At 44.3% G+C, this 24,188-nt stretch overlaps 2 protein-coding genes across 3 annotated transcripts in view; one reads left to right on the forward strand and one right to left on the reverse strand.

Annotated features, from left to right (window-relative positions):
* Positions 1–9,919: 9,919 nt before the first annotated feature.
* On the reverse strand, positions 9,920–20,399 carry LOC142890436 (aquaporin-3-like). The gene is made up of 6 exons (XM_076029462.1): positions 20,260–20,399; positions 17,812–17,938; positions 16,031–16,168; positions 14,682–14,800; positions 11,738–11,955; positions 9,920–10,674 (listed from the first exon to the last, which is right to left on the reverse strand). Exons 1-6 carry the CDS (start codon positions 20,365–20,367, stop codon positions 10,476–10,478), a joined length of 909 nt encoding a protein of 302 aa, XP_075885577.1. The 5' UTR covers positions 20,368–20,399; the 3' UTR covers positions 9,920–10,475.
* unc5da (unc-5 netrin receptor Da) overlaps positions 11,833–24,188 on the forward strand; it is a 239,964-nt gene continuing 227,608 nt past the window's right edge. For both annotated transcript variants that reach the window (XM_076029434.1, XM_076029435.1), the window contains exon 1: positions 11,833–11,971. The gene's annotated coding sequence lies outside the window, so the exon portion shown is untranslated. The remainder of the gene's footprint in view (positions 11,972–24,188) is intronic.

A 24,188-nucleotide genomic window follows, 5' to 3' on the forward strand; every position in this document is an offset into this window, starting at 1 on the left:
TGTGAAATACTCGCCACAAATTAGCAGAATTGTGAGGGAACCGGTGGTTTGGCGTGTCTATCAAGTTCAGTTGGATCATGAAGCTGCGGGCCTTTGTCGCTTTTAATGAGAGGCACGAAATAAAAGTGAATATTTTAGCTTTTTAACGCGTACCAGACGCGCAGGACGTCATCACGAACGGATTTGGTACGCATGTCAAAGCGTTATCGACGTTTTCTTGGCAGTCAGAGCGAGAGGTGTGAACATCTCGTGATTTTGAAAGGATTACAAGTGAACAAAGACATTTGTTGGAGGCGGCAGCCACCTGAAATCCCATGTGTTGTCTCTAAGAGCCGGCGTCAATTTACGAATCAGTCACATTTTATTGGAACCCTGCAGCTATAGAAGAACATAGTTCTGTTTTTGTTTTTTTTGATGGTCTGTCTTCGTAAAAGGGACGGAAACATTTTATAAAAATGTTCTTGTTGGGGTTTATTGAAGGCATGTGTATCAAAAAACTTGAGGCCTGTGGGCCAAAACCAGCCTACCAGGGATGAAAAATGTTTATGACTACCGTCTTAAAATGTACATTAACCACAAAGTCATCTCCCATAATACGCGTCAGTTTCAAAATGAACTCAAGATTGTGGTGTTACAGCTAAAAACAGAAATACCTGAGGCAGAATGTTCCAGGCAAGCGTATTACTATAACTTGTGTTTGATGAATTGTTTTTACTCACTCAAAAACTTCGATCTTTGATTGACGGAGTGAGGCGTTTTTTTTTTTTTTTTTTGCAATACGTCGATGAAGCCATGTTGCACGTTTTGGAGACAGTGACTCTGAGGGAGAGACAGGAGGCAGGGCTGGAGGTAGCTGAGATTAAAATGTTGTGCAGCGGCCAGGATGGATAAGATCAGAAGCGTCAGCACAGAGTGATGCTTTGTGCTTTGTGCTTACAAATACTTTATACATCCAATACAGAGAGAGCGATTCCATTCATACAGTCTTACAATTTCTCTTAACATGACAACTAAACTCACTATTATTTCACGTGTCCTATAATCCTATGCTGCATTTTCTTTGACGGAGCACCACGTCACGCAACCAACACTTTTGTTTCCATTACAATTGACAGGTTCATCGCAGGGAGCCGCCTGCCGGAAAACGCCTAGGACACTTAAATATAGGTCATAAAAGAAAAGCCGCAGGGCAGACCACACAACACGTCAACAATTACAGTCCAACCCAACCAGCTACTCCAGGAAACGACAATATTCTTTAATCTATGAGCATTTACAACAACATATTACAAATCTATTTATTCAGCTTTATCAATGGCTAAAGGTGGCAGGTTTTGATGTTCGATCAATGCGAGCCCACGTGAGGGTGCTCTGTTCTTGCAAAGTTAAGCTGGCGAGTATTTCACGGGGCATTACGCGTTAAGTCCCAAACACAAAGGAGGTGATGTAACCGTGTTGTTGCAGTCTGAGCCTCATAACAGCGTCAATGTAGCAACCTAATGAGGATTTGGAACGGCGGACAAATTGGTGATGGATGACGGATCACCTCCGACCCGGTTGACTGCATTTCTTTGGCGTGCGGCTGCTTTTCGCAGACATGATGGATGCCCTCTTAAACCCGTGCAACCGATGTGCCAGAAAAAAAAAAAAAAAAAAAAAAAAATCTATGTATGTTTGTTCTTTTCATAATCCTCCAGAAGAGAATCTGTGTTGAGGCTGCGGCGAAAAAAACATTTTCCGCTTGTTTAAGCCCCTAAATTAAAATTCATTATCTCATCACCTTGACACAGATTTTTTTTCATACGGGGTCGATCCGCTAGCAATCGCCACATGTCTCGTTTTCACGTTGGCCAAAAGCCCCTCCTTCAAAATGATGGAACGCAGCGTAAACTCAACAGAGCCGACGTTGGAGAGATGGAGAACGGACCATACGCGGTCAACTAAACACGTAAATCCGAGTCTTGATCAAAAGGGACGCTGCGGTGCAACTGCAGGGTGTGGGTTTTGGTATTTGCCGTGAATAGGCCTTCAGGCTGACTGACAGGGGAGGGGTCCTCAGCGCTGCCAAGGGGAATTATAGCATTACCACAAGGCAGTTCTAGTAAGCTGTTGAACCCGGACACATTCACAGACGCATTCCTGAGATTTCGAATGCATGCCCTGAACACACAAAATACACTGTATACAGTTTGGAATGGACAGGAAGTAACTCTTTAGTTTGTTTTTTTGCATTAGAATTAGGCTCATTGGCGACTTTATTTGGCACGACTGTCTGGTACCGGGTCACCGCTGAGGGAGCCAGCGAGTCTTTTGCGTTCGGAATTGTTGTGCGTTCAGAGGTGCTATTCTGCAGGCTTCGCTTGCAACAGGTGCTTATTTGACTTCCTGTTGCCTCCGACATGACCGCCGACCAGTCTGCACATTTTGACCTGTGACCTCTGACATCACCGAGGCGTTTTCCTCCACACACCTGACGCTCTCTGGATAATTTTCTCTCTTTGGGAATATTCTCAGGAAACCCCAGAGGCGGTTGCGATGTGAAAATAGAGCAGCAGCCCGTCTGGCTCCAACGGCCGCCTTCAAATTTTAACTTAAAATTGCCTTTCTTACCAATTCTGATGCAAGTTTTGAACTTCAGTGAATCGTCTCTGTCGCGTCCACACACCAAAATATACTTGCCGCCATGTGATTGGATGGTAAGCAAGCAACAGTGTAACTAATGAAGTGGCAGGTGGCCGTGCCTTGAGCCGTCTTCAAACTGCGGTTTAGGAGGTTTCGTCTCACCTCGACAGTCGCAATAACAATCGCTTTACTGGCAGTTACACAAAACACAGGAAGTTTCCCTCGGTAACACGTGGCTTCAAGGTCCCTGCCCTTGCATGCCTGGCGTGTTTCCCTCCTCCACCACACACGATTTTTAGTGAGCGTTTGGTTATTGGGGCTGACAATTTATGGACGTGGAGCAATCTGAGATTACAACGCATGAATGTGCCGGGGAGTTTACTCGAATATCTGCAGTCAGAACAATGCAAACTATGCAGGGGTTTAAAGCTCTCTGATTTTAATTCGACATATGCAGCAGAAAGGACAAGCGCAAGACAAGTACATGACTTATTTAAACCGGTCGCTTAGATTTGACACCCCTCCATAGAATGCGAAGAACAAGTACAGCCAAAATCTACTCTTGTTGTGTCTGTGCTCAGTCACAGACATCAGAGAACAGCATTCAGGCAAGAATAACAATAGCACTTGACAACCTGCTCACTACAACATTTTGTCTGCATGGCAGCAGGCCAACCCAGGTTCATCATTTGCGTGTGTTGAAATACAGAATCAGAAAGGCTGTTTGAACTGTTGTAATTCGACTTCTGACATCCTCTTTAGTCCCACTGGATGTGTTACATTGTAGTGCAATTACTTTAAAAGTATTGTCATGCGCGAGTCATTTTGAAAAGGATTGGCGCAAACAAAAGGTGTTGAATCCTCCTCGCTTTACACAATTAGCTCATGACGTCCGAGATTTAGTGAAAAGTTGCACTGCTTTTGTGTGGAAAAAATCTTAAGGCAGACAAACATCCAAAGCATTTTAACGGCACTAGCTTTCCTTCCGGCTTCTGTTCGTGTCTCGGTCGCACATGCGTGCAGTTAGACATAAACAACAACAGTTACGGAACGGTGAACCTGTACATCTTTAAAAAAGATCATAACAAAAACTAGGTGCGGCGATAGTCCCCTGATAATACCATGTTAAAAAAACAGTGACAACACTGCACCGGGTGAATGAAAGCATGTTGAATGGAATGCGGCCTGATGACAGACAGACGTGAGCATGTTTGGTCAAAATTTAACATTTGCTTTGGGTAAATTTTTTACATCCTTGGCTTTGCTAAACTCGCGATCCACTTTATTAGGTACCACGTTTGGTTGCTAGTTAGCGCAAAAAGCTAATCAGCCAATGACACGACAGCAACTTGGTGCATTTTTAGCTTGTTGATGCGGCGGAGACGACCTGCTGAAGTTCACAGCGACCTGAGAGGGGAATGAAAATCAGCAGAGCATCGCGTAGCATAGCGACCTTAGCATGGACCACACCCTACAGCTCGAGAGAACCAATGGATGGCCTCACGCATGTGTTGACTGATATCCAATACTCCACGAACGTCGTCATTAGTCTCGGTGGATATTACACAAGAGACCAACTTTTATTAGTATGCAATTCTCTAATAACTCTTTCCAACTTGTCTTGATGCCGCAGCTGAATATCTGCTTCCTGAAAATTAAGTTATGGCTTCCGAATCTCATTATTGCCTTGTCGTTGTTGTTTGCTCTTTAATACCAGATGTTGTTTACTCATACAAAAAGTTTTAATTTAAATTTCAAAGATATTTTAGAATGGAAATCCCACCAGCATGCCAGAAATTACTTATAACACACTGTATTTTATTTATTTGTTCAAGCTCTGTTTAGCCTGGAGCCTCGCATCCAAATTGCAGATGTTTATTTTATTTTATGTTTTGCATTTTCCCTTCTGTGCAAATAATGATAAGAAAAGAAAAATATTGAAACACTTTGTTGTGGAACAGAAGCTGCAATCCCAGCAGTCTTGTGAAAGAAAGAAATTAGAAAAAACTTTGGGGTCAAACCCTGGAATTAATTTTCTGTTGTAGGAAATCCACAGTGACACGTGTTTTGTTTAAGCAGCAGTAGACAGACCCCGTCAACATGTGTTGCTGTATTGTCTGAAATGTGCGACAGCTTCATATACATATTTCCAAATCGCTTTAGGAACCCACATACTGGAGGTTCCGGCTCCGCTGCATTTGCGGCATGGCTTTGCACAGTAACAAAGAGGCTATTATGCCATATGACGCTGTCCTCAGCTGTAATCGCTATCTGCTCATCATAGTTTCTGTTACTCCATGCTCATTGTTTCACAATCCGATCCAAACTGGATGACACTTGACACGGTATTGTTGCAGTTTGTCAAAGAAGTGTATGCCTTCAGGTGGGTGCAAGTGCAGGTGCAGGTGCAGGTGCAGGTGCAGGTGCAGGTGCAAGTGCAAGTGCAAGTGCAGGTGCAGGTGCAGGTGCAGGTGCTGTGAGGCAGCAATGGTCAAGAATACTGAGGGAACTAAATCTGATATAGAAGCATATAGGATGTAGGATGACATTGCAATGTTAAAAGTGTGATATTAGTATTTATTTCTTAATTAAAAGCATTTCTCGTGGATTTCTTTTTTTTTTTTTTAAAAGTCACAGTCAAAGTTAACCGTCTGCGAACTGTCGCCTCTTCAGGTTCACCGAGACGACGTTCCTTCGTGGCCTCAGGCTGGACTTTCGACGCATACCCTACGTCAAATGTAGCGCTCCAATCTATTTTAAAATTTGAATTAAAAAAATAAATAATGCTCGACGAGGGTGAGTGGCGATGACAGTTTGAGTAAATGAAAGCGGAGACATCTGACCTTTTGCTGGCTTTTTCCTAACTCTGCTAAATGTGATATCCACGCTGGCACCGCTGGAAGACGTCGGCGGCGCCAGCAGCCGGAGAAAGCTGCCAGGCAGGATTCCAATACAGTTTAGCAAATGGCTTTGAATTGCAGACGTTTGTTTGAATATGAAACAATTCAACTTTGACAACAACAAACAATCTGTTAAACTAGCTGGCTAGTTTGGCTCCTTTCCAGCAGTCAAGGCTCACCCGCACCGCTGAATTTACATAAAGCTTAACTAGTTGTTTGCTAGTTTTATTATTTTTGTGGGCCGACTGTCGCCTTCGCTCTAATCTCCATACATCACTTTTATATCTCACAATTATCCTGGGTTGAAGCATTCTTTAAAAAAAAAAGAAGATCTAAGGTATGTTCTGTGTTCATCTCTTCCTCCAATTGACTCCAGATACTGACTAACCTCTTTGTCTCGCAGCTCGCAGCTCCTCTCACTTCACACTCATATCTTTTTACTTAAAAACATCCTCGGGAGCACAGCCTGCTGTTATGCAATTTATACATGGCAGTGCTATTTTAGGAGCCGCGAGTTTGTTAAATTCGAGTAGCTGCAAATTCCGAGGCTGCCAAAAATCTGCTGTTGTTTTTTTTGTTTTTCTTTTAAAATGCAGCTGTTTATGAGCCTGCAAAAATGAAAAACAAGGATTATTTACAGCGTCCCACCCCCCCCCAAATCTACCAAACAGTAAGAAATGGATGCAAGTGTAAAAGCATAGTACAATATATTCGTAGAAGTACAATAGATTAGTAGAAGGATGCCTTTTTCTTAGTTTAATATTGCCATGGGCCATGATATTTTACGTTTGACTTGATAAACTAGAGTAGTTTTTAATTTAAAGTCTTGCACGACAGTTTCAGGCTGCTGTGGAGAAATGCTGCAAAGTTAAACTGCTTCCAAAGTTTTGTCTATTCATTTCTATTTTTTATTTATTTTTTTTTTTTTTATCAGTGCACGAAATACAAAGCGGCTGGACAAAGGAAGGACGATCCTATTCCAGTCAACAACCGGAGCTGCCTTCAGAGCGGCACGACTCTTCTGAGTGCACTTGCGCTCGGCAAGTGCGCCCAGCGAGGTTGTCGCTGCCGCCTCAGATCCTTCCGTCTCTCCGTGTGACACAGACACAGCGGTTGATGCTGAGATCAGAGCTCCGCGCAGGCCCGGCCCGTTGCTTCTAGGACTCCTTGTTCCCCCTTCATGCTGCAGACAGCTCTTAATCACAGACTGGCTGGGAGTCCAGGGCTGCTGTCGCCTCAACCATTTGAAAACAGTCTGACTTTATAGTGTGCCTTTCCCTCTAAGATATTCATGAGGCACTGATATTTAGTTTTATTTATTTTCATTGTTCAAACTGAGTGCAAAACTGAACTACTTGTCTTTATAATAATACTCTCCCATACTACAACTCCTGCCTTATGTAGCCCCTCATAAAGATATACATTGGGTCGCACAGTGGTGCTCATGGCTTGACGGCCATAAAGGTTGCAGGTTCATTTCCTGGACCTTTCTGCATATTCTGCCTCTGTCTTCCCAGGGCTGGCTCAGATTCTCTCCACTCTGGCTTCCTCTCGAACACCAAAGACCTTCAGGTTGGTTGCCATTTCCAAATTGTCTAGGTGGCTGCTTCGCCCTGTTGGCTCAGCAAGACACTGGTGTCCAGAAAAGACAGCTGAGCAGGCTGCAGCCCGACCTGTGCGCACCAAGTGCAGAGCGGAAAGCAGATGGATGCAATTCCTTCATCCTCCACACAGTGGTGCTGTGGCTCAAGCTTTCATGTTTTCGGCTCCTTCCACTCACTGACATGCGTGATAAGATTGGGGTGGAATAAAATAGTGGAATCTAAAATGGAATCCTTCCATGTTTTTATGCGTCAGTGCACTGCCTTGTACGTGTTAGCTTTGCATCAAATCCGTCATGTGCAACCATGCAAACTATTCCTGTTATTGCTTTTTTTTTTTTTTTCCCCCTTTCCAAGACTCAGATATATATATTTTATTTTTCCATCCAACTATTTTGTTTTCCAGCCCAGCATTCCTGGAAGAGTGGCTCAAAAGCATCAGCAAACAGTGAATTTGACAGCTGGAATGCCTGATGGGATCATACCGCGTTGCGAGCTGTCAGGTTTGCAATTAAACTCAGATTACGATTGAATTTTGCATTTGCTCCACCGTGACGGCGGCAACGGACACGACCCTCCTCTGCAAGTCAACAGGAGGCGGAATTATAATTTCAGAGACAAACTGTGAGATTGACGCCGGACGTGTCTGGTGTACTGCTGCAAAGGTCACGGCAAAGAGGAACTGTAAATGTCAAACAGTCGTCTCTGAAGTTTAAAACCTTTGTAAAAATCTGATGGATTGATATTCTCACCCAGAAGCTGAAAAAAAAGTCATTACTCATATTTTGATGCAGAGAGAGAGAGAGAGAGAGAGGGAGAGAGAGATGCTCCCTTCGCGGTGCAATGATAAATGAGCGTGGATGGGTGGTCGTGGAAGACGTTGCTGTGGTGATAAAGAGGTTCCGATGTGTAACGTGAGCTGCAGCGTGTGATGTGTGAGCTCTGTCGTTCAGAACGAATGAGAGGCAAATGTTCCCAACCTTTGATTTTCTTGTTTTGTTTTTTGCCCCAGTGCTCTTTCAATGCCAACCTGTGGCAATGTGAGCCAAAAAGTGGGACTTAAACAGTTTTTTTTTGGGGGGGGGGGGCATTCATAATGTGGTAAATGTCACTATTTGCATATCTCTCAAGTTTCTTCTCCACAGCAGCAGCAACGCCGGTGAAAACCATTTCTTATATTTTCAATAGACCAAATTTGTGTGTGTTTGTGTGCGGTGTGTGTGTGTGTGTGTGTGTCTGTGTGTGTGTTTTCTTTGAATAATTTTAAAAATGTAAGTAAATTGAAAAAAATAATAAGTGTAGCGTGGTGAAATGGCATGCAATCACTGTGCCTCAGTTCTGAGCCAGGAAGCAAGTTTGGAAGAGGTGAAGCTCCCAGTCGCAAATTTTGTGAAAGGCTTTTGTGCGACTTAATTAAAGGTTGCAGCTTAAAAATGTAAGATTACTTTAAGGCTCCTACGTGTAGATTCTCCTTTTTACCCCCAGAGCAGGCTAGTTTTTTTTTTTTTTTTTTTTTTCTTTTGCAATTAACGAAAAAAAGGAAGTTCGGGTGAAACTGACATATTCTCTGCGTCTCCGAGCCAGCGCGTTCCTGTCTGTCAACCGTGTCCCAGAAGACTGACAGAAAATTCTCCATAATTATTTCAAACATTGTGGATGTGAAGATCATGTACTGACCTGAGAACAGCGTGTTGCGGATCCATCCCACCAGCTAATGTGCTGGTGGGTTGGACCCGTGGATAGACACCTGATGTGCCAGATGGAATGTTCCACAAAACGACAAGATACGTTTTTCTTACAAAGGTTTCAGGATCTCAGAAATTCACCTGCCGGGCAGTGTTGCATGGTGTGGGGTGGTTGGAGGAAGGGTCATTAACAAACATTAAAACCATTTGACTGTTTGCTATTGAAAAGATTCACACAAAATAGTATTTGTCCACAGTAAGGGACGGACGAAAGGCTGTCAAAGGAATAATCCACTCAAAATTAAACCACACACACAGTTAAGTGTGTGGCAACACTTACCGTATCGTATGTTCTGTTATTTTATTCACACGAGAGTTGCAGCATGGCAAATTGGCAGTTGTGTAGATTTAGTAAACTATCCCTTGACTACAGATCTGAAATCAGTTAAAAGGGCATCAGGGGCACAGCTTGGCGCCCGGGGCCTATTAAACTGCTGTTACCACGCCCTCTTCTCAAACAATTGGGCAATTTCCGCCAACATCTCAGCTGGTAAGGAAACTTACCTGGGGTCCACACGTTATTCCCACGATCTCATATGGTTGTTAACCTGTGTGATACGTATTCTCTCTGGACGTTCTCGAAGATTCTCGTGAAGGTGATGAACAACAAAAAGGAACTACCCATCTGGCAGTGAAAAAAATAAAAAGAGACTGAAGAAAAAGGAAGGCAAGATTAGTGTTAGTGTTGATTAGTTAGCAAGCAAACTTGTATCGGTCACAGCCAAATAACCTACTCCAGCTCGAGCGTTTTTAAGTTCTAACTATACATATATATACATATATATATATATATATATATATATATATATATATATATATATATATATATATATATATTTTTTTTAAAGAAATTGTTTCAATATTTTTTTCATATACATATACATTCAATTTATTTAATTTTAGATGTATATAATATGCAAGCATTTGGAATGATGATATCAACGTTTGGTGACTATTTTAGTTATTTATTCTTTTAAATATATAACAATGATTATGAACACATGTTGAAAGTGCCCCAGTGGAATTTTTTGTTGGTGCTCCAAGAGCCTCTGTTGTCACATCATGTCGTTATGCAATCAAGAGCGTATTTTTGCCCATGTCACATTTTCAGCTATACAGATGCTGCAAAATGCCAGTGTTTGAAAATACAAGTCATGAATTAGTCAGTTATCAAGTAGACTTGTGTAGCTGCACAAGCATCTGCTTGTGTGGTGACATGACTGGTGGCATTTGCAACACGTGTGGTGAACTATTACAGTTCCAGACATGTGTATGTGTGTGTGTGTGTGTGTGTGTGTGTGTGTGTGTGTGTGATCTGACACACACACAGAAAACTTTGCTTATTTGGTCATTTAATGTGTACGTTTTGTAGGATAATCATGTTGTCATATTGAAAAAAGAAGAACAAAAGTAGTTTATGCCTTACACAGAAAATAGATATCTGACACACACACACACACATGGATAGACAGTTTATCAAAAACCCTGCTGTCATACAGCAGTTTTATTTATATCTAGTCTAAGTTGCAATACAAAACGGGTTTCATTTTCAGTCTAAGATAAAGTCCAGAACTGGATGTCCTTGGAACAATGTGGTCCCACGGAGCTCAGGCGTTGTCGTCGGTTGCCATGCCAGAAAATTTGAAGGTATCCTCCTCATCCTCCTTCCTCTCCACCTTCTTCTCCGGCTCCTTGTGCACGTCTCGCTCTAAATGATATCCAATCATCAGCTGGTACATCAGCACACCCACCACTGCGCCCAGGAAGGGGGCACAGATGGGCACGAGAAACCAGTAGGTGTGGGCGCTGTGACAAGATAATAATAATAATAATAAAAAAAAGTCAATTATTTACTTAAAAATGTTTTCAGTTTTCTTTATTCAAACGAATCGGTTGTGAGGAAGATGCAGGGCTGGTTCTGGAGAAGAAATAGAGGTACTGAGATGTGTGGACGGCACGTCAGAATGTTTTTAATGAATTAATTGTTTATTGTTGAAAGGTGTTACATCAAAACAAAGGGATCCGGTTCAGTGTGATCACAGCGCACATTCCAACCTTCTGACAGGTCCAGACAGGCCTTTCAAAACCTACATTCTGACAGTTGGCGGTTTGAAAGTGTCGCAAATGCTATTAGCTTTGGAGAGTGTGGTTGTACCGTGGGGCACGCAGCCTGAATCTCAGGTGTGAATAGTCTCTCGCACCTATAAAGGCTTTTATTATGAAAGGCTTTTATTATTCAACGTGCGGGGCCCCGTGTGTTTACTTCAGCGACTCCTTTTTCGTTAGTGTCTGTGTGTGATAGTCTGGGGAAACGTTTGGAATAAAAGAGAGAATGAAAACGTCTATTGTGACTCGGCCAATTAAACACAACAGCCACTTTGAGCAAATTTAGATGTTCTGTGTGCAGCCGGACATTCTGTCACTGCTCCTTCAAAGGTCAAACCTTGGCAGAAAAAGCAATGGCAACTGCTCATGTGTCTGCCCAGTTGGATAAAATCGCCAAACGTAAAACTAGTGTGGTCATTCACTTATAATTACCTTTTATATTAGCATAGTCTGGCACCGCCGCATGCTAGTAGCAGGGCCAGGGAGCTGCAAGCGTTGCATAAACAGCCATTCGTCTATTTGCAATATGCTTTCTGACCACACAAATTGTAGTCTGCATACTTTACAAGCTCCCCAAATGTTGCTGTGTGGGTGGTGCAGAAGCGCAACGGTTAGCGCTGCAAAAAAGGTTTCAGGTTTGATTGCCACTCTGGGTATTTTTTATGTATTTTTGGAGTTTGGAGTTTCACATGAGGATCAGACGTGGCAGGAAGTGAATGAATGGATGGATGGATGGATGGGTACATTTTGCCGTTAAACTCACGTGAAAACTTCACTCCCCCAGCCTGCCAGAGCCGTGAAGACGCGAGGCCCCAGATCCCTGGCAGGGTTGACAGCGTAGCCGCAGTTGAAGCCCATCGACAGGCCGACGACGAGCACCGCCAGTCCCACGGCGAACGCCTCCAGGCCTCTGGGGACCGGGTCGTTGTGCGGGCCGGCGGTGGCCAGGATGCAAAGGACCAGCGCGGCCGTCCCGACCACCTGCAGCAACAGCTCGGTGAGGCAGGAAAGACTTTTCCTTCTGACATTTTTTTTTTTTTAAGCTCACATTAATTTGATAACCAATTCGATAAGGCTCCTGTCTCCTTTCATGGCATAGATCAAATGTTTCTGCTTTGACTCTGATGATCAAAGGATCTCTCAAATCACCAACTGAGTTTTGTCCAGGGAAACATTAAAAACTTTTTAATCAAGAAAAGCCCTGCTCTGAACAGGAAGTTTTGCCTTTGGGGCTTGTCCTTTTTATTTATTTTTTAATATGTGTGTGTGTGTGTGTGTTTTTTTTTTTTAAGTTTAATTACATTTAAAGTTACAGTGAATTACTTGTAGTGCTTCTCATTAACTTTCTGATGTTTTCTTAGCTAAGTGGCACAAATGCCAGGATTAAAAGGGGGATTAAAAACCTGCTGCATGCAAACTTTGCGCTTGACTTTGCTCGGCTGCACTGCTGCACATTTGGACTTATGGGCTTCAAAGCAATACATCTCACACCACGTGTGCACCAGTGTTGTTTGCGTTGACGCCCCCTTTTTGTTTCCGTGACGAAGACGTGACGTTGACGAGCCGAACATAAGTATTTGATGACTAAATTGGGACGAGACGAATGTGCGTTTTCGTTGACGAGACGAGACTAGACGAAAACGTTTGTGTTTTGCACGGAGGGTTTCCACCACAAGTGCGTCCCGTATCAGTTCATTACGGGACAGGTTTTTCAGTTGCCAAATGCGGGACGATCGCGTATTTTTACGGGAGGGTTGGCAACCCTATCGAGACCACAGACGGTAATCAAATGAGGTTTTGCCTAAAAAAAACGGGACAAATTGTGTCCCGGGAGAGATTTTATTTTTCCTGGGACAGGTGGTGAAGAAAGAGAACAATTCTGGGAAAAACGGGACGGGTGGCTAGCTGCGTTGCTTCGACGGGCTAAAGTTAGTTGTTGTGTCACGTTACATGCTTTATCATTGCACGTCGAGCCTTATGGCCTTCAAGCTAAAGACACAAGGGTACGTGAGTCACGTTACAGAGTTCCAGCCACAAACGGTGCACTGTCTTCCGTATGAAGATGACGTCAGATGCAAATCCTTAAACCTGATTTCGTTGCATGCAGTAAATAGCAGATACACAAGTTCGTAACACATGGTGAGCTTGTGTATCTGCTATTTACTAAGCAGTACACCAGTATGCCACTAAGTATAAATCAGGCTTTAGTTGACTGTGTTGGTGTCTATATTGTTTTAAAACAATGCTGAGCAGATGTTGGTGAATGTTTCCTATTTCAATGACAATATCTGTTCAGATCACTTCATGATTGCACTTTTGATGGGTCTCAGAACTATTGGTGTGTGTGTGTGTGTGTGTATGCGTGTGCCCCTCTGATTGCCTAGTGTTATATCTGTTTTTATCACTTTGTGATTGCAGTTTTGATGGTTCTCAAAAATAAAACAAAAGAAAGAATCTTTTGTCTCTTAACTTGTAGAGTATAATAGTAAACAGATTCCACTCAATTGGGAAGTCTAGGCTAGAGAGATATCAATCTGGTAAGTGGTGGTAAGGAATGAGTTATTTGACAAAAGGGTTAGGAAAATGAACTGCTTTATGAATTCAATTGCACTTCATATGACCTGTCAACTTTTGGATTCAATGTAATTTTGGCCTTATTGATAAACATCTTTTAAAAAAAACTAACTCAACCTGGACCATAACCTTGAGTGATTTCGTTGACAAAAAATTGACTAATCTATTTGAGTTTTAGTTGACTAAAACCATTAAGGATACAAAATGACTAAAATGTGACTAAAACGAAGAAGCGTTTCGTCCGAAAGACGATGACTAAGACTAAATCTGAAATGCCTGCCAAAAACAACACTGGTGTGCACAGTAGAAAGAAAGTTGATAGATACTGTATGCATGCTGAGGCGTGTTGGGTGCATTGACAAAAAAAAACAAAACAACAAAACAGAGTGCCGCTACTGCCCCCTGCTGTTTAGGCGCGGCACTGCTGAGGTAAAAGACAGCTGTGCCAAATTCTCCAGTGTGGTGCCACCAGCTGGACAAAATCTATTATAACATCGTCACCAGGATTGTGATCGACAGATCATCAAATCAAATTGGGATGTTCTGTGTTTCGTGTTTGTGTTTTGAAAGACAGGCACTAATGAAAAAATACTAGGTTACAAAAACAAACACGCTAACATTTATATAAATTGTATATATAGCTCAAAGTTCCTTGAAACAGATTATTCAAAATTTTACCCATACCTTAAACAGCAATATTCTAATTATTTAGCTATGGAAAACAAACCAAAATGAACCAAAAAAAGAAACACACTTTCTTTTCTCCAACTTGTGTGCAACTACAAACTGTAGTTGCACACAAGTTGCTCGAATGGCCGCTGAGGTCAAAGGAAAGTGCGCACTGTTCTTGCTCACATCACCATATGCTTCTCTCAGCTGTCGGAGGAAATGAGAGGAGCAGCTGTGATGCGATCGGCTCTTAGTTGACACACTGGATGCCCTTATACCTCAGCAGAACGGTGAAGTCTCCCTGTTTTTAAAGCTGCGGTTGATTTCACTCTTTGAAATAATGAATTTCAAATGGACGCCACTGCATGACGTGAGTCAGTCTGTGCTTCAGCGGCTTGAGCGCGCAGAGGTCGAGCGCGCAGAGGTGAAATGGCTCTCGCGATCAGCAGTGTGTGAGACGTTACCTGATCTACGAATCCATTCAGCAGGGTCAGGTGACTGGACGGGTACGTGGCAAAAATCCCAGCGGTGGCGTTCTGCCCCACCACGGACAGCTCCCCCTGGTTGAAGTCTAGTAGTGCGTCTGGTGGCAGGATGGAGGAAGGAAAAACAAGACATCAGTTTGTTTATATGTAAAAAAAAAAAAAAAAAAAAAAATGTATTAATCTGTAAAGGCTGTAGGAGCATGTGATCATGCAACAAAAAACTCAAGTGCATATGTAAAAACATCCTGGCTCAGCATTCAGTCAAAGTAACTTTCAATGTAATTGTTCACTCACGCAGTTTATTTGCCAGCTCAAAGGATGGCATGTAAAACGCTAAACCAATATACTGCTCTTCGATTTGATTCAGTGGCAAAATTATAGTACAATTTAATGGGGCTGTTTGGATTGCCGCAGCAGAATTATGACAGCACAAATATGATCTCATTAAAAATGCATGCCCGTTATTGAGACTAAACAAATGCATGAATTGCATTTCCAAAGTGCAAATCGTGGTACAAATGTACTTTTTCGTCACAATCGTCGCGTTATTCAAAGTACGAATTATGAAAGCGTCATTCTGCCGCTTCCTTTGCATTATTGTTTCAACACAGATTTATTCAAATCTCTGCAGGTTTGCAAAGCTGAAGGCAAACTTTTCGATTTAGTGAAAAGGCTAATATTAACATGCGGGCCAGTCCAATTGCTGACAAAAAGTTCGCCAAACTGTGACTGAGCAAATCCTCTTTTGGTCTTTTGTTTTGAAAAGGCCTTCCCTTCCTGTTTTACATATTTCTCTTTCAGGTTTCCTTGATATGAAAAGCACCCGGTTGAGGTTAGAATGCAGCCTTGCACAGCCACAATGGTTCTAAATTATTCATTTAATGCTTTTTTTTTTTTTTATTATGCTATTTTTTGAGAGAATGAGAAATTTGGTGTGTTTGCCAGTGAAATTCATTTCTGAATAGTAGTAATTAAAGCCTTGAATCCTGAAAGTACCCGAAACTCACTGAAGGCAAACGAAACTTTATTTGTGCGGCAGAGAAAATAACTAAATGCCTGGTGTGTTTGTCAAAGCGTACAAAGGAGAGGGAATTAGCGCACTCTTACCTTGAAAAAAAACAACAACAACAAAAAAAACAAACAAAACTAATTTGTCGCCACTCCCGGCGCTCCGAAACTCGTCAGCCGTCGCCACTTAGCGGCGACGGGAACCACGAGTCGCGCGTCCGCCACTCGACTGTAAACAATCCCGCCGTTTGTCCCCGGCTTTGTCCCGCCTTGTAAATATTATCGTCTTTTGGCGAGCCCCATTATTTAGATTCACGTACCCAAATACAGGGCGAACACAATGGCGGCGCCCAGGAAGGCTCCGAGGGTCTGGAGGAGGCAGTACAATGGGAACTTCCTCCAAGGCTCCCTGCCAAGCAAGCACAGCGCCAAGGTCACGGCAGGGTTCAGGTGGCCACCTACGGACGGCGGAGAAACACAGATATTCGCTTATTCGTGCACCTGAGACCGGACTGTCACCGGCGGAGAGCGGCCGCGCCAAACTCCCCTGCAGCTTCCCCACGTCTCTGTTATCTTGTTGTTTTTTCTCCCGGTTTCTTTTCTATTCCTCCCCTCTCAGTCGGGCACACACACAACGAGGGGTGTAGTAGCGGACTGGGCCAAGTCCTGTTACTATTGAAGAAGTTTCTCCGACAGAAATTTAATTCTTCTTCTTCTTCTTCTTCTTCTCCTTCTCCTTCTCCTTCTCCTTCTTCTCCTTCTCCTTCTCCGTCTTCTCCTTCTTCTTCTTCTCCTTCTCCTTCTCCTTCTTCTCCTTCTCCTCCTTCTCCTTCTCTCTCACTTTGAAGAAGGAAATAAGCTTCTGATGGTCCACGTGGATCCCCACTTGTGTTCACAGCTCGATGGCGTCCGGGTTCGAGCCGTCTATTTATGAGAGCTCTCTCTCCTCCTCTCTGTTTCCCCCCCCCGCACTCCCTCCCTTTTAGCCTGCAACTGCAGTGTGCGTCGGAGCGGCAGCCTCATTATGGAGGATGAAGGAGTGAACTGCTCAGGGCTTTCGCACCGTCGCTTCCCCTTGTTTTTTTTTTGTTTGACAGAAGTCGCTCGCATCGACTTGCTTTGCTTCCAGTTGTAGTATCCAAGCGTAGAAATAGGTGTGTGTGTGCGCGCGCGCGCGTGCGTGCGCGTGCGTGTCCGTCCACGGCTCCGTAAATACTGTCCTTGAGGCAACGGCCATTCATCTCCGGCTGATATTTGGTGGCCCCGTCGACCCGTCGATAATAACGACTTGTCTGCGTTTCTGATGCAACGCCGGACACAAACGTCGCGCGGGCGCCACTCTGGGTGACGGTAATGAAAACGACTTGCTCAACAAAATGTTATTCCCTTCATGATAATGAAACGCTTCACCCCGGCATCGACCCGAGCCCCGCCGCCTCATCGACAGTTGGCTGCCGTCGCCTGCTTTTGTCGCGGACAGTCCACATGAGTAATTTGTCAGATTTTATTTATCTTTTCGCTACCCATTATAAAACACCAATTTGTCGAAAGACGCCGGAAAGGCGGGGTTTCGTTTTTGCTTCCTATCTGAGCTTCGGTGGGCAATTTGTGGCGCGTTTGCGGCGAACCAGAATGTTTCTGGCCTAGCAGTCGGAAATCATCCCCATTGATCACCGTCCAAAATTGAGCCACAATGATCCCACATGCACTAAAGAAAAGAGGGGAAAAGAATCATTCCACAATAACAAAATGTAGCACGCGCGGTTGGAATGTGACTGGATCCAGAGTGATCTCGCTGTTTCCTTGGCCTTTCATTGCCCTCCAAACTGCCTGAGCACCACTTTAGATCTTGGAGATAACTTGGCATTTCAGAAATACTTAAAAGAAGCCCGGAGGGGACTTCCATTAAGGTCCAACATCTATCAGGTTAATGAAAATGAAGCTAGATGTCTTTATCTGGCATTAAAAATTGCTGGATTTCGTTGTTGCCATGGCTGTATCTGCAACCACAACAAACCGGCTCCCTGCAGGTTACTCGGTTTAGCTCGATGTCTCGGGGAGCTCCTTTGAGAAGCCAAAACACGCTCCAGTGCATACTCACCTGATACTTGTCCACACATCAAGATGCCCAGAGTCACGGCAAAACCAAAGGCGAGGTTGACCGACAGGAAGGAGCCGTGAGAGCCTCTGCTCAACACCGACTGTGCAACCGCCCCGCAGCCAAACATCTGTGCAGAGGAGAGAGAGGGAGAGAGAGAGAGAGAGAGAGAGAGAGAGAGAGAGAGAGAGAGAGAGAGAGAGAGAGAGAGAGAGAGGAAGCATTGCCTGTCAAATGCAAAAGCTTGTGATTATGATCTTTTTGCTGAGATGAAGGGGTGCATCTTCCAAAGTTTTCATCCGGTTTGATAGGGATCCTCTTTGTGTGTTGGAGGATGCTAACATTATTTCTCCATTTTTAGACCTTGGCCCCTTTTTGAGAAATCAGAAAGAGAGTACAGAGGGGGAAAGAAACAAACAAATCTCCCTTTTTGCAACCACTACAGCGCAGGCGGCATCTGACTTGGAGCGGTGAAAAAAAGTTTTATTTTTGATTTACCGAAAGAAGAAAATTGTTGTCTGCAATTAGTGTCTCAACAGTAGTAGCGCCGTTGAAGCTGAACGCTTAATGGTGCATTCATGGAACAGACTCTCGTGTTTGTGATCCCCCCCCCCTTAATCACCTTGTTAGCGAACAGCATGTGATGCCATAAGTGCGGAAACGCTGAACAGTTGGACTTGCCCGTTCAAAAGAAGGTCAAATTAAGGCCACCAGTAAAGGTTGCGATGCCGTTTAGCTCCCATACCTCAAACTTTTTTTTTTCCCCGATTCTTGTGTCTCAGGGATGATCAAGACCCCGGCTCGGGCTAATAATTGGGTCCGTGTGGGTTCCGGTCGAACAACAAACGCGGTGTTATTCTGGTGTCAAAGGTGGTGGACAGAGTTCAAAGAGGACCATGAAAACCCTGGCAAGCGCTCCGACAGGAGCCAGGTCCCCGGCTGAGGTTTGGGTCTCGTCACAGGCAGGGTGCGCCTCTTTGACCCCGGAGGTCGTGTGTACGTTACCGTCAGGCTCTGCGTGCGGCTATTGATGTCTGCTACTTTCTGATTACACCTGCAGAGGCCGCGGCCGCGGAGGGTGGGGCAGCGGCGAAAACAAAAAGACCTGGCGCTCCCGCTTCTGCTGGACCAGGCTGATATTTATCTTGTCTGCGGGCGCTCCGAGAAAAATAGTGATTCCACATTGTTGTGCAGCGGTGCGAAAAACATTTTCTTTTTTAATTTAAAGGAATCCCGTGTCTCGCCCCGGTGGGTCGGACGAGGTGTTAGCGAAGAGCTGAGAAAGAGCTGAAAAGCGAGGGTGAGGAGAACAGAATAACAAAAAGGTAGTTGCTGCAGACTTTAGGCATTTAAATTCAAGAGCGCCGATAATAGGAACTCGGGAGCAGCGGCGTAATGTTATTAGATGACCTAAGAAAAAAAACAACTTTTTTTTTTAACGTATTTATTTATTTCTCCTCCGAAACGCCTCGCCCCGAACCAGAATAAAAATCGACTTTTGTCTTACAAGTCTGTACACGCAAAACGAGGAATTTAATTTCGGCGCGTCTTCATCTTGGTGTGCAGTGATTTAGAGAAACAAAGGCAGAGGAAACAATTTCTAGGGAGAGTAGAAAAAGTGAAAGCAAAGCAAAGCTTGAAAGAAAGTGCAAATGCAACGATGTATGACGTACGGGAATTGTGCAATTTAATTTTTATGCTCGTTGGGCAGTTGAACGTTTCTTTCACCAGGATTTCAGGGTTTAAAAACTTTTATCTTTAATTCCCCCCCCCCCCTTTTTTTTTTTATACATTCCACCATTTTTTTGATCTTGATCATCAAAGCTATGAGCCGTGATCATGTGGGACGGATTGAACACAGCGATATCTGGCAGCGAGTATGTCCTTCTTCATCTGCTTCGTCTGCTTTTCACGCCACACAAGCAGAATGGAAAAATGTTTTTGTTTCAAGTTGGAATGAAACACTGTCGGCGTCCATTGCGAGGATTCTTTCCTTCTGTGAACCTCTCGAACTGTTGCGTGAATCGAAAAAAGTGTCACCACACCAGATTCTCCACTGGTGATACTTTAACTGGTGAATTCGTAAAAAGGGCTCGCCACTGTGAAATCCTTTGGGATCTTGTTTGGAAGTGTCTGATCTGGACCTTTATGTCGAGGCTGAATTTTTATTTGGATTTACATTTTTTTTTTAAGTGTATAATTTTGCGTGGATCTAGTCCACAGATAAACCATGCAGCCTTTCGATATTCTTAGCAAAAATTTGTAAAAAAAAAAAAATAATAATAATTCCTACAGTCTCAAACTTTCTCATCATTTCCAAGATACAATAACCGTTTGTTTTTTTTTTTTTTGCTGCCTCTGTCCCACTTTTAATTTCTCTCCGCAAACTCAAACCCTCAGCGTCTTGCGTAATGGAACAATGAATGTATAAATGAGAATCTCCTCACTCACCACCAGCAGGAGGGTCCCCAGGCACTCTGCCAGCCCCTGACGCACGAGCACGTTTCCGATCTGGAAGGTCTTTGCCAGTCTCTCCAAAATTTCTCTCAGTCTTCCCATGATGCTGCGATTATGAGATTATCTTGCAGCTGGCTCTGCAGTTAAGGCGAGGAGATGTGAGCCAGCGGCTGTGTGCCGGAGCTTTTAGCTTTTAGGGCCCTCAGTGGGCTCCCTCCTCGGGTAAAACAAATAAAGAATAAATTAAAGGCCCCCTCACCGCTTTTTTTGAGGCCGCTGACCTCCGGCAGGGCTCGCTTTTAGTGGCGCGGCGTCGACGTTTCAGCCGGTTGTGATAATAAGCGCTTTGTCATGTCCTCCCCCCCACCCCCCCCCATCTCTCACACACTAGAAATATAGATTTTTAATTAATTACAAGTAGCTCCAATTAAAAGGTAACACTTCAGCACAGAAGGACCACGGACGAAAAAACTTTGCGCTGCTATAAGCTCCCGGCGGAAGCCGTTTGAGGGGGCGTAAAATATATGATATATAAATATAAATGAGCATGAGGTATAGGGAACCCACACAGGAAACGCACATTACCATGGATACTGATGGATTAATCGCCATAAGATGTTCTCAAAGTTTGTCGAAACAAAACACGAGAGGTTTCATCTTGGTTTTTTTTTTTTTTTTCTTTTTTCTTCATTCCTTCACAAACCGGTGTGACAGGCAGCGGGAGGAAGCGCAAAACCATAGCAACAAGCTTTGTCTCGACCGTTCGAATCGACCGCCCGACTGTTCCGCGTGTTCGCGTTTTCGAACGGTCGCCTTTGTCATCGCGGCGTCCTGGTTTCTGACATCGTCATTGAGCCGGGACGCCGCCGCCAGGGTCACCTGACCTGTTTACACTCGGACGCTGGCATTTTTTCATCGAGGTTGCTGCCGCGTTTTTTTCCCTCGCGATAAACCATCGCATGCATCACCCCTAGGGATGGGCGATATTGGACTAAAAAAATTTTATCACGATAATTTCTGGCATTTATTGCGATAACGATAAAAGTGACGATAAAAAAATATTAAACAATTCAACTCCGTCTTTGGGGATTTTTTTTGAAACCGCACGTTTTCGAAACCGCACTCGGGAAATAAAACGCGTTTACACGGAGCTGTATTTGAAAAAAAAAAAAAAAAATCCTGTTTACACAGATACGCTGGAAACGACTGAAAACGTATATAACGACATATTCTTACCGCGTTGAATTTTTTTGATATCGCAAACGCCGATATATCGTCCATCCCTAATCACCGCAGCGTGGAATTTTGACTTTTTTCATCGATTATCATCTAAAAGTCGTGTGCAGAAATGCTCTTTTATCTCTCTTTCTGTCTTTCTGGGCCACAGCCTGTTGGGCGGAACGATGCTGTCTGAGGAATTTGTTTTTCTGTCTCTGGATTGCTGACCTGCCAACGCGGAGCAGGTTTAACGTTGCCTTTGCATTATAAATATTTCAAACTTGTGCTGGTGATTCATACTTCATATTCCTTGGCTGGATTTTGGATTTTTTTTTTATGGTTTTTCTTTTCTTTTTGAAAGAAGAAGAAGAAAAAAAAAAAATCAAAGGTCATATGTCAGACTTTTTATTTTTTCGGAACAAATTCTCGTACTCGTCTTGAGTGTAGTTTGAAGACGTCTTGATCCAAACATTTCGCATCGTCTGCCTGCTCTTTTCGCCACCTGCTGGCTTTGAATTTGAAATGACACATCTTCTCATTTATGACTAGAGCTGTCTGATTTCTGTGTGTGTGTGTGTGTGTGTGTGTGTGTGTGTGCCTGCTCTGTCCTGTGCTCCGCCCCACCTTTGATACACTCTTGATTTTTTGCAACCTGTCCCTTTTTGGCAGTCAAACACGCTCCATTATCTCGGAGCGCTTCTGCAAATAGGGCAGCGGCTCCATTCAGCCCATTAGCGTGATGGAAACGCTGGAGGAGAGAACAGTGGTGGTTTGTCTCGGTGGTCAGTTGAATCAGGCGGGCTTGCAGCTTTGGCACATCATGCGTGATAACCCTAATTAACATCTGTGCCAATACTGGCCCACGGACAGATTTCTATGCATCGACTTCCTGCTCTCGCAGTTTCATCTTGAGAGTCCGTCAGCTCAATTTTCTTTTTTTTTTTTTTAAATCCAAATCGTCTCGATCGAGGAGGAAATTGCATCGGCGACGTCATTTCCACCCGTTTGATTTTATTTTCGACTTGATTACCTCCGTGTCCGCCTCGCACTCAGCTGGACCGAGATCGGGTTTGTATGCGCCGTTTAAGTCTGGACGCTACAGCTGGAGGCCTCCTATTGGTGCAGCCCCGGGTCAACTGGCCTGAGGCGAGCCACAGTGAGCGCTCCAGTGTTTAGCAAAAACAATGTGGTGTGCCAGCAAAACCCCGGCGCCGCTCTCTGTTCTTCTTGTAGTATGAAAAATGTCGCCCAGTTCTGGTAAAACTGCTGCTGCAAGCAGCAGCAATGCAAATTTTTTTTTTTAGCCGTCACTTCAATGCTTTTCTTTTGGGGATTTAGAGGGCAGCGAGCAGTAACTAGAAGGTGGACTGATTTGTTAAAGTGGTGGCCGGTGCAATTTAAGATTTTTTTTTTCCCTACCCGAGGTTGGCTAGACGGATGAGCGACATCCCAGACGTGAAACGTCAGCAGTCCGGCCGGCGTGCAGGGTTGAGGCGGATCGCTTTCAAAACGCACTTCCATGAAAAACTGTTTTTATCGAATCACAGCGCGGAACGCAAACAAAAGACCTGCTGACACAAGATTCATCCTTAACGCAGAGTTTTCCCAAACAGCGGGGCTGTCACCTACGGTGAGGGAAAAAAAAAAAAAAAAAAAAAAAATCCTGGCAGCCCGGAGTTGTCGTGTCACGGGTGCAGCCGAGAGCAAATTGATTTCTAAAGCAAAAATCGCTGTGACACCGCTCCGCCCCGCTGATTGCAATTGTTTGTCTCCGCAGTATTGACCTGCCACTACAGACTGAACGGCCGCGGCTCTGATCTTGCCTTTGCATTTTAAATATTAAACACCTGTGCCGATTATTTGTGTTCCGTGTCGCCTCGGCTGGATTCATAACGCTTCGTGTTTTGTTTCTGCGCTCTGGACAAAAAAAAAAAAATCAAAGGTCATGTGTTAGCAAAACAGCGCGGTAATGCGTGGCGTGGCGTGGCGTGGCGTGCGGGCGAGGTACAACCAGCCAGAGGTAAGAGGCGGTGATGAATAGATATTAGCTCATTTATTGCATCCGCGCGTCCAAGCTCGCCGCTGTCCGCCACTTCCTCTGAGTAGAACAGGAAAAAAAAAAAAAAAAAAAAAAAAAAAAGGGTTTCCATTATCGGCGGGTTGCATGAGAATTCACCGCTAATGGCAGCCGGGGCTCGGCGTGTGCGGACACGGTGGTACGAGGGGCCCCCGCATTAGCATAACATCAATGTCAAGCTTAAATCCCCGAATAGAGATAATCAGTATTCCACCTGTCATTTTCACACGGCACTCTGAATCTAAAATAAACAGGCCGGGGAAATATCAACGAATCGGACGCGGGTCTCGCATGTACGCCGCCGCTGCCGCCGCCGCCGCCGAAACTGAATGCAAATGTGACACCGGCGCTGCCTGCAGGGGTGAATTATGAGCGAACAAAGGCTAATGCAGTGAGAGCGCACATTATCTCCGCCGCCACCGCCGCGAGTCGGGCGGCGGGCACCGGTGTAACGCATCGTGTACGGCCTCCAGCGGTACGTAGCCGCGGCCGGACGCGGGCAGGGACACAGGGAGTGCACATCACCCTCGGCTGATCGCGCGGCGTCGGAGGGAGGTGAATCTTTGCAAAATGTTCCTCTGTCCTGTAAAAGACCACCCACCCCGCCAACCTTCCTAATAGGATATAC

Source organism: Nelusetta ayraudi, unplaced genomic scaffold (genome assembly GCF_046127955.1).
Source record: "Nelusetta ayraudi isolate G7.1 ecotype Tasmania unplaced genomic scaffold, CSIRO-AGI_Nayr_v1 ptg000026l, whole genome shotgun sequence".
Lineage (NCBI taxonomy): Eukaryota > Metazoa > Chordata > Actinopteri > Tetraodontiformes > Monacanthidae > Nelusetta > Nelusetta ayraudi.